The sequence below is a fragment of the Triticum aestivum genome, chromosome 2D, assembly GCF_018294505.1.
Source record: "Triticum aestivum cultivar Chinese Spring chromosome 2D, IWGSC CS RefSeq v2.1, whole genome shotgun sequence".
NCBI classification, from domain to species: domain Eukaryota; kingdom Viridiplantae; phylum Streptophyta; class Magnoliopsida; order Poales; family Poaceae; genus Triticum; species Triticum aestivum.
The window spans coordinates 596,996,560-597,006,881 of NC_057799.1; the positions used below are offsets into that span (position 1 = coordinate 596,996,560).

The window sequence follows — 10,322 nt, forward strand, 5'->3', positions numbered from 1 at the left end:
CCGTTTAGTGTTCGGCTGTTAAAGCCGCCGCACGTTCTTCCGTGCGTAAGGAACGCTCAATATTTGCACTAACTGTGATGATGCCACGTGGACCGGGCATCTTAAGCTTAAGAGAAGCATAATGTGGTACTGCATTAAAATGAGCGAAAGTTGTTCTTCCGAGTAGTGCTTGATAGCCGCTTCGGAATGGAGCGGTGTCGAAGGTTAACTTTTCACTTCGGAAGTTGTCGGGGGAACCGAATACAACCTCTAGCACTAGAGAGCCCGTACAGCGGGCCTCTGGGCCTGGCATTACCCCTTTAAAGGTAGTAGTACTTTGACAGATTCTTGTCGGGTCTATCCCCATTTTGCGGACTGTGTCCTGATATATCAAATTAAGACTACTGCCGCCGTCCATGAGGACTTGGGTGAGATGGTATCCGTCGATAATTGGGTCTAGCACCAAGGAAGCCAATCCTCCGTGCTGGATACTTGTCAAGTGATCCCTGCGATCAAAGGTGATTGGGCGGGCCGACCAAGGGTTGAACTTGGGGGTGACGGGCTCTACGGCGCATGTGTCTTGAAGTGCATGTTTTCCCTTTCTTTCTGTTACGTGAATCATGTTCACTGTTTTGACCTCTGGTGGGAATTTTTTCTGTCCCCCAGTGCTTTGCTGATGAGACTCATCCTCGTCTTCACTTGGTGTCTCCCTCCCCTTGTGTTCAGCGTTTAGCTTGCCGGCCTGCTTGAAGACCCAGCATTCTCTGTGGGTGTGATTCGCAGGTTTGTCGGAGGTGCTGTGAATCTCACATAATTTGTCTAGAATCTTCTTGAGGATGGATGGTCCATCTTTGTTGCCTTTGAAAGGCTTCTTCCGCCGACCGGGTTGAGAGCCCCTGAAACCGGCGTTTACCGCCGTGTTGGCTGGGCTGTCTTCGTTATTTCGACGCTTGCTTTTATTGCGTCGTGGTTTTCCATTACCATCCCTGACTTCAGATGTGCCTGGGTCGCTGGTGCTACTACGAGCCAGCCAGCTATCTTCGCCTGCGCAAATGCGGGTCATGAGGCTTGTTAGGGCTGCCATTGTCCTTGGTTTTCCTTGGCCGAGGTGTCTGGCGAGCCATTCGTCGCGAACGATGTGTTTGAAAGCTGCTAAGGCTTCGGCGTCCGGGCAGTCGACGATTTGGTTCTTCTTAGTGAGAAATCTGTTCCAAAGCTTTCGGGTTGACTCTCCGGGTTGTTGAGTTATGTGACTTAAATCGTCTGCGTCCGGAGGTCGGACATAAGTCCCTTGAAAATTGGCCCTAAAAGCATCCTCAAGCTCCTCCCAACTTCCAATTGAATTTTCGGGGAGGCTCTTCAGCCAGTGCCGAGCTGGTCCTTTCAGCTTGAGGGGCAGGTATTTAATGGCGTGGAGATCGTCTCCGCGAGCCATATGGATGTGGAGGATGAAGTCCTCAATCCAGACCCCAGGGTCTGTCGTTCCGTCGTACGCCTCTATGTTCACGGGCTTGAATCCCTCTGGAAATTCATGATCCAGTACCTCATCGGTGAAGCATAGGGGGTGTGCGGCACCCCTGTATTTGGATGTATCGTGGCGTTCGGACGGTTGTAGTATTCGGTTTTGATTTTGTGTCGGAGCACGCTTCCTAGATCCATAGATGGACCTGGTCATACCGGATTTTTGGCGCAAGTCCTCACGTAAATTGTGTGTCGACTTATGTGCGGCCCCGTTAGCCGCCCTATCATGGCCACGAGGTGGTCGATCCGGCTGATCGGCCGTTTTATTCTTCGGCTGTGTGGGCTCTACGGCCTCATCATCGAACTCAGGCAACAGCTTGCGCTTTGGATTGCTCTTTGTATGGCAACTACCACCATAATTTTCTTCAGTGTCGAGCACTTTGTTCCATCTACTGTTGAGCGTATTCTGCGCGGCCTTAAGCCTTTGCTTCTGCTTCTTCAGACTCCTCACGGTGGCAATAAGCCTTCTACGGAGGTTCTCTTGTTCTAAGTGCCTTTCCGGGATGACGTGTGCATCGTCGTCTGGATTGTTTTCCTCTCTGGAGAGGGGTTGATGAGCTTTATCCTCGGCGTCGACGTGTTCGGACAACTGCTCCGTACTATGTTCGCCGTTCGCTGGTTCATCCTGCTCTATCGCTGGGTCAATGTTGTCGTCTCCTCTGGAGTCGACCGGGGTGTTATTTTATCTTGCGCTGTTATCGCTGTTTTTGCCGAGGCGGGATTTGGAGCGGCGCCTACGCCGTCGCTTTGGTTGCTTCTCGAGGGAGCTATCCTTCGCTGCATCCTTCTGTTCCTCGTCATTGTTTTCTTTGGGTGTATCCACCATGTATATATCGTGTGACGAGGTGGCTGTCCAGCGCCCTGTAGGCGGTGGTTCCTGCTCATCTCCTGCATGGTCGTCCATACCGTCGATGTCTTCGGAGTCGAAATTGAGCATGTCGGTTAAATCGTCGACAGTGGCTACTACGTGGGTGGTGGGTGGGGAGCGAATTTCTTCATCGTCCGCATCCCATTCTAGCCGGACATAGTTCGGCCAAGGTTCTCCTGACAAGGAGAGAGACCTTAATGAATTTAGCACATCGCCGAAAGGCGAGTGCTGAAAGATATCCGCGGAGGTAAACTCCATGATCGGTGCCCGATCAGATTCGATAGGCACGGACGTAAGCGGCTCGGAGCCCGTGGCCGAGGACGAATCCAATGGTTCGGCAACACGGCTCTCGTAGGAGGTGAAGTCAGTATTCGGCTCTATCGCCACCGAGAGTGCGGCCTCCGTGGAGGGGCCTATCCGCCCGTCCTCAGATGGCGCAATTTGTTCCGGATTAAGGGCCGGAGCAGTTGCAGGTGTGATCTCCCGAACACTGTCCGACGACAGAGTTAAGTCATGCTCGTCGTGATTGTGCGGCGCACCTGACATGGGCTCGAATCCGTCGAAGATCAAGTCTCCGCGGATGTCGACAGTATAGTTAAAGTTTTCGAACCTGACCTGATGGCCAGGGGCAGAGCTTTCAATCTGCTCTAGATGGCCAAGCGAGTTGGCCCGCAGTACGAAGCCGCCGAATACGAAGATCTGTCCGGGGAGGAAAACGTCACCCCGGATCGCATCGTTGCCGATGATCGAAGGAGCCATCAAGCCTTACGGTGACGGCACAGTGGAACTCTCAATGAAAGCACCAATTTCGGTGTCAAAACCGGCGGATCTCGGGTAGGGGGTCCCGAACTATGCGTCTAAGGCGGATGGCAATAGGAGGCGGGGGACACGATGTTTACCCAGGTTTGGGCCCTCTCGATGGAGGTAATACCCTACTTCCTGCTTGATTGATCTTGATGATATGAGTATTACAAGAGTTGATCTACCACGAGATCGTAGAGGCTAAACCCTAGAAGCTAGCCTATGGTATGATTGTTGTTGTCCTACGGACTAAACCCTCCGGTTTATATAGACACTGGCGAGGGCTAGGGTTACACAGAGTCGGTTACAAGGGAGGAGATCTACATATCTGTATTGCCAAGCTTGCCTTCCACGCCAAGGAGAGTCCCATCCGGACACGGGACGAAGTCTTCAATCTTGTATCTTCATAGTCCAATAGTCCGGCTGAAGTATATAGTCCGGCCGTCCGAGGACCCCCCTAATCCAGGACTCCCTCAATCTCACCACTCAGTTTCTTCACGGCATCGACAAACGTCTCGACACCATCCGCGTCGTGCTCGGGGACACGGTTCCTCTGCCGCCGTTCGAGACGGTGTTCTCTCGCATGAAGCTCGCCGTGGAGAATCTCGCCCAGCGCGTGGCTGATGAGCCGGCCACGATTCTCGCTGTCACCGGGAGCGGCGGCCCCTCCAGTAGCTCTTCTGGATTCGGCGGCTCCGGTCCTCGCCCCGTCGACCGCGCTGATCGCTCCAATAATCGGGGCCCCACCTCTGCGGTCGGCCACGGCTCTGGCAACCGCGGTGGACGCGGCCGTGGGCGCGGGCGCGGCCATGGGCGCGGTGATCACGGCGGTCGTGGAAGCCCCCCGCCCATGTCCTACAATCCCTACATGGGGTTCTTCGCGCCCTACGGGTTGGAACTCTCGAACCCGCGTCCTGGCTGGGTCCCTCCCAACGCCGCCGGCGTGCTCGGCCCGCAGCCCGGGTCCCATGCGCAGGCGTATCCGATGCAGTTCTCCAGCTACCACGCGCCGACGCCGCCTGCACCGCCCTCCTGGGATCACCTCACCATGCTCCAGGCCGCCTATAGCGCCAACGGCATCTCCAACAACGGCTCCGCTCCGCATGAGTGGTACCTTGACAGCGGCACCTCCTCCCACGTCACCGGCAACCCTGGTTACCTCGACCTTTCGAATCCTTCTTTAAAGCCTTTCTCACTAGTATTGTTGTTGGCAATGGCACACATCTTCCCATTCAAGCCACTGGCTCGGCCACCTTACCCCCTCACAACTTCCATCTACGCGACGTTCTCTTTTCTCCCCATGTCGTCACTAGTCTCTTTTTCGTTCGCCAGTTCACCAAAGATAACTTATGCTCTATTGAATTTTTCCCTCTTGGCTTTGTTGTGAAGGATCTTCGAACCAGGAGGGTAATCATGATCTCCGCTAGCTCCGGTGACCTCTATCCCTTCTTCGGCAATAACAAGCCTTGGAGCACCGCCCTCTCCGCCACCACCTCCAACGCCGACGTATGGCATCGACGGCTTGGGCACCCTAGCCCTCAAGTTACTTCTTCCTTAGCAGCCCATGATTTTCTTCCCTCTTGTAATAAGATTGCGCATACACCATGTAATGCTTGCCAACTTGGACGGCAGCCGCGCCTACCTTTCCCTACTTCACATAGTCGTACCTTTGCTCCATTTGATTTAATCCATTGTGATTTATGGACCAGCCCCGTTGTAAGCTTTTCCGGTTATCAATATTACTTGATTGTGCTTGATGATTACACTCACTTCTCATGGTCATTTCCTCTTCGCAACAAGTCGGACACATCCCTTACTCTCCAATGCTTTTTCTCTTACGTTCGTACTCAATACAATGTGATCATCAAAGCCTTACAGTGCGACAATGGTGGTGAGTTTATCAACTCCACACTCCGTGCGTTCTTCTCCGCTAAAGGCATTGCCTACCGCTTCTCCTGCCCTCACACCTCACCACAGAATGGCAAGGCCGAACGTCTTATTCGCACTACAAATGACATCATCCGCACTCTCCTCGTCCAAGCCAACCTCACCCCTCCCTTTTGTGCTGAAGCCTTGCACACGGCCACATATCTACTCAACCGTCGCCCTTCACGTGCCATTCACGACCACACACCGTACTACATGCTTCATGGCATTCACCCCACGTACGGTCATTTGCGAGTGTTTGGGTGTCTTTGTTACCCCAACCTCTATGCCACATCTCCCCATAAGCTAGCCCCGCGCTCCACTCGTTGCATTTTCATCGGTTATCCCCTTGAACACAAGGGGTATCGCTGCTACGATCTCGCATAACGACGCGTGATCGTATCCCGGCACGTCACCTTTCACGAGAACATTTTCCCATATGCACCGCCCACACCACCGCCCCAATCCGCCCGCTCCGCAGAAAATCCCACCCCGCCTGTCCTCCAATCCCTGCAAGATTCGCTCCCCTCCTCACCTACCTCATACCGGGACCCACGCAATCCTCTGGATGGGACGCCCCCATGCAGGCCCCTCCCATCTCGCCAGGTCATCCCCAGCCCACCAACCACATCCACGTGCAGCCCTCCCTCTGGATCGCACCGGTCCCTCACACCTGCCTCCCCACCACCCCCGCGGCCACGCGCTTCCTCGGGCCTCACGCCTGCCTCGCCTGCCACGTCCGATCCTTGGATCGCCCGCCCAATTCCCCTGCCCGCGGATCCTCCTTGGATCCGGCGCCTGCCAGTCCTACCACCGACCCCATGCCATCCACCTCTGATTCCGCGCCATCCACTCCCGTGCAGCCACGTCTGCCACCTCGCGCCTGGTCCATTAAACCTCCCCACAACTCGCATAAAATGCAAACTCGTTCCAAATCCGGCTTTTGCCAACCCAAGCGCCTCTTCCAAGCCAACACCGGCCCCTCCACCATATCCCCCATCCATCTGACGTACCGTTCTGCCCTCAAAGACCCACATTGGCAACGTGCAATGCTAGATGAATATGATGCTTTAATCAAGAATTCTACTTAGTATTTGGTTCCCAGACCTGCAGGTGTTAATGTGGTGACCGGCAAGTGGATATATCGCCACAAGTTCCACCCTGATGACACCTTGGCTCTGTACAAGGCACATTGGGTTGTGCAAGGTTTCACTCAGCGGGAGGGCGTCGACTACGATGAGACATTCAGCCCGGTTGTCAAACCGGCCACCATTCGCGTTGTGCTTAGCATTGCCACGTCCAGCCCATGGCCCATTCACCAACTTGACGTGAAGAATGCATTCCTCCACGGCAATCTCAAGGAGAAGATGTATTGCACTCAACCGTCTTGCTTCGTGGGTCCCTCCCGGCCGGACAATGTGTGCCTTCTTCGCAAATCCCTCTATGGCTTGAAGCAAGCCCCCCGCACATGGTTTCACCATTTCCGTTCCTTCCTCTTGTCACTTGGTTTCACCGCATCCGAAAGTGACTCTTCGCTCTTCATCTTGCACCGTGGAACCTCTGTTTCCTACCTCCTCGTGTACGTGGATGATATCATCCTCACCGCTAGCACACTACAGACTCTCCACCACATCATCTCCTCTCTCAAACACGAGTTTTCTATGTCTGATCTCGGTGAGCTTCATCACTTTCTCGGCATCAACATCACACCAAACACCTGCGGGCTATTCTTGTGCCAGCAACAATATGCCCTCGAGGTTCTTGAGCGCGCCAAGATGCTCAACTGTAGGCTTGTCTCCACTCCCATCGACACACAATCCAAACTCTCTGCCCATGATGGTCGTCTTCTTGACAATCCCACTCTATACGCAGCCTAGCCGGTGCACTTCAATACCTCACACTCACTCGGCCCGACCTCTCCTACGCGGTTCAACAAGTGTGTCTCTTCATGCGTGCACCTCGAGATTCTCACACGCAACTCATCAAACGCATCCTTAGATATCTCTGTGGCACTACCCACTATGGCTTGCAACTGTACAATTCATCCTCCCTCGGCCTTATGGCTTATACCGACGCTGATTGGGCCGGCTGTCCGGACACGCGCAAGTCCACCTCCGGGTTCTGTGTCTTTCTAGGCCAAAACCTGTTGTCCTGGTCCTCTAAGAGGCAAGCCACTGTCTCCCGGTCTAGTGCCGAGGCCGAATACCGTGGCGTCGCAAATAGTGTTGCTGAGTCGTGTTGGTTGCGTCAGCTCTTGCATGAGCTCCGTCACCCGTCAACCCATGCTACCATCGTCTATTGTGACAATGTATCGGCCTCCTACATTGCCTCCAATCCCGTCCAGCACCAGCGGACAAAGCACATTGAGATCGATCTTCATTTTGTCCGCGACCGCGTGGCTCTCGGTGACATTCGTGTACTACACGTCCCTTCCAGTTCGCAATTCGCGGATTTGTTCACCAAGGGGCTTCCCTCACAGGTCTTCCACGAGTTCAGATCCAGCCTCAACATCCTTCCACATGGAGTTCCGGCTGAGGGGGGGTGTTAACGTGTATTGTACCTGTGTATGTATGTGTACTTGTACTCCTAGTTTATAGGATCATGGAGCATGCCCAGGCCTGCGTGCCACTTCCATCGGGCTCCTTGTAACCGCTCCAGTGTGTGTGTATCTTGTACTCGGTGTGGGTGAATGAATGCACAGAGACAATTGATCATTCTACTTCCGGCGGTCCTCGCGGAAGAGCTTGAGTGGAAGCAGCAAAAGAAGGAGGGCATGTCCTTCGGCGGCACGGGCGGCAAGCCTTATTGCGCGCACACACACGAGACAGCCGACTACTGTGAAGTCAAACAGCTGCGGGAGGACCGCTAGAAGGAGTGGCGTGAAAAGAGACGCATAGAAGACAAGAAGGAAGGTGGTCGCGGGGGTGGACACGCCGGCAACCGCGGAGGCGGGCGCAACCGTCCCCCTCTCGACCACGACAAAGCAAACGATGTGGGCGCCGAAGACAGCTTTGACTCTCACAAGGAGGGAGGCGGAGAGTTTCAAGAGCCCAGAGTTGTAACATGCATCCATGGGGGCCCAAACCCCACTCTCAAATCGGCACTTCAAGAAGCTCACCCGGGAAGTCAATGCGGCTCTTCCCGGGGGAGGAACCCCTAAGCCCCTGAGATGGTCCAAAGTCCCAATGGTGTTTGACGTTGGCGACCACCCGTCCAGAGCGAAAGCCGTGGGGGTCGTCCCGATCATGGTCACCCCCACCATTCACAACATCAAGGTCACCAAGACGCTCATTGACGAGGGAGCAGGGTTGAATGTTATCTCCCCTGAGGTATTCGACCAGATGCCATTCACTTTTTATGGTAATACTTAGGAACTAAGCTGGGTCACATAAAACTCATCCATGTATATCATAGCATAATGCAAATATATATATACACAAACACATAGGTATATGATGGAGCTGTTCAAAAGAAACAAAATTTGGAAGACAAGAATGAAAAATCTTGAGAACAAATAATAATAATAATACTATAAATGAAGTCCCAGTCCAATCAATCGATTGTGTATGGAGTGGTAGACCGGCCGGGCAACCATTGTTCCTTGGTGCGTGCCACGATCAGACAGCAGCTGGATCATCAGTACTGCGGCAGGCTGCACTCGGGGCCGGGCTTCTTGTTGTCCTTGTAGTCGACGCAGTAGTCGTATATCCTGTTGTACTTCTGCTTCTCCAGCATCTTGGTCCGCTGCTGGTCGCTGAGGCCAGCACAGTTCTGCTCCTGACCTCCATGGCCGAAGGCCCCCTCGCAGCCGTAGACGCAGGAGTCGCTTCCGTCGCAGGGGCAGACGTCGAGGATCATGTCGCGGTAGCTGGCGACGAAGGGCGCCTTGGACCAGTCGGCCTTGACGCGGCCGCCCTGCGTGCACCAGTCCTCCGCCGACCAGATGCTGGAGTAGCCGAACATGGGCCGCTTGATCGGGTACGCGATGCCCTTGTCCCGGTAGTTGCGGAACACCCTGATCGGGGTGTCGTCGACGTACCAGACGATCATGCAGGGCGTCCAGGAGATGGTGTAGGTGTGGAAGTCGGTGGTGGGGTCGAACCAGGGCACGAACTGCATCTCCTTCTTGCCCACGCCGTCGGCGAACACGTTGGTGTGCAGCGTGTAGGGCTGCCCCGTCTCGTTCCCCAGGAACTCGAAGTCGATCTCGTCATGGTCCTTCCCCACCGATGATGTCTGAATTTGCAATCAATCGATGCACATACAGTGAGCATTGCAGCACAAACTCATTGGCAAGTATGGGTAATTAAGGACGATAGGATAGAGATACGTACGTAGTATGTGGTGACGGTGCCGGCGGAGTTCCCCGGGACGAGCTTGATGCGGGTGGAGACGCTGCCGTAGATGAACTGCTGCTTCGTCTGCAGCAAGCAGCCAGAGGTGTTGCTCTTTAGGGACATGGTGAGGCCATGGCCGTCGTCGGAGAAGGCCGCGTTCTCGGCGTTCCACTTGATGTCGCAGTTATCCCGGAAACTGGCACTGGCGAGGCCGATGGCCGCCGCCGCGACCGCGACCAGGAGGACCGCCCTCCTTGAGCTCTCCATCTTGGTTCCTCCGGCTTGATTGCTGGTGTAGGAAGTGTTTGTGTATCAAGACTTGATGAAAATGCAGAGGGGTGACAGGGGCTTATATAACCAGCAGCTAGCTCCTCTCTGCATTTCATTGCGGTTCTGTACTCATTGTTTCCGGTCAAAGGGGAGTTTTTGGTGGGCACGTTGTAGTACGTAGCTAGCTGGGTTACTTGGCGTCATGTCTTATTATTCTCTCTTCAGGTTGCTGGCTTGTTCAATTATCATACAGTATCTGATTGCCTGTATATCTGGAACGCCTCTTTGCCATGGTTAGTGCTCCGCACAACGGCGTTCCGTACCTCTGCTTGGCACCCGTCGGTGAGACGTAGACGACGGAATTCGTCACCGGTCAGCAAAGGTGGGGAACAAGGTGGTGCCGCGTGGCGTGTTTGCTTCTTCAGCCCCAAGCGGTACCAAACCAAGGTATGATCGGAAAAGGTCATAAACTGAATTCTGAAGAATTCCTGAACTGAATCCTGCTCTCGGCGGGGCTGGGGTTCGAGCAATTCCACGTACTCGTCTTTTATTTATAAATGACATTTTGATTTAGACGATATATGAAAATGAGTGAATGCCCGACCTCTGCATAACAGGAT

The 10,322-nt window shown here is 54.2% G+C and overlaps 1 protein-coding gene across 1 annotated transcript; it reads right to left on the reverse strand.

Moving 5' to 3' along the window:
• Window positions 1–8,479: 8,479 nt before the first annotated feature.
• LOC123050273 (probable xyloglucan endotransglucosylase/hydrolase protein 12) lies at window positions 8,480–9,740 on the reverse strand. Its single transcript, XM_044473094.1, has 2 exons — window positions 9,430–9,740; window positions 8,480–9,331 (listed from the first exon to the last, which is right to left on the reverse strand). Exons 1-2 carry the CDS (start codon window positions 9,697–9,699, stop codon window positions 8,732–8,734), a joined length of 870 nt encoding a protein of 289 aa, XP_044329029.1. The 5' UTR covers window positions 9,700–9,740; the 3' UTR covers window positions 8,480–8,731.
• Window positions 9,741–10,322: the final 582 nt, after the last annotated feature.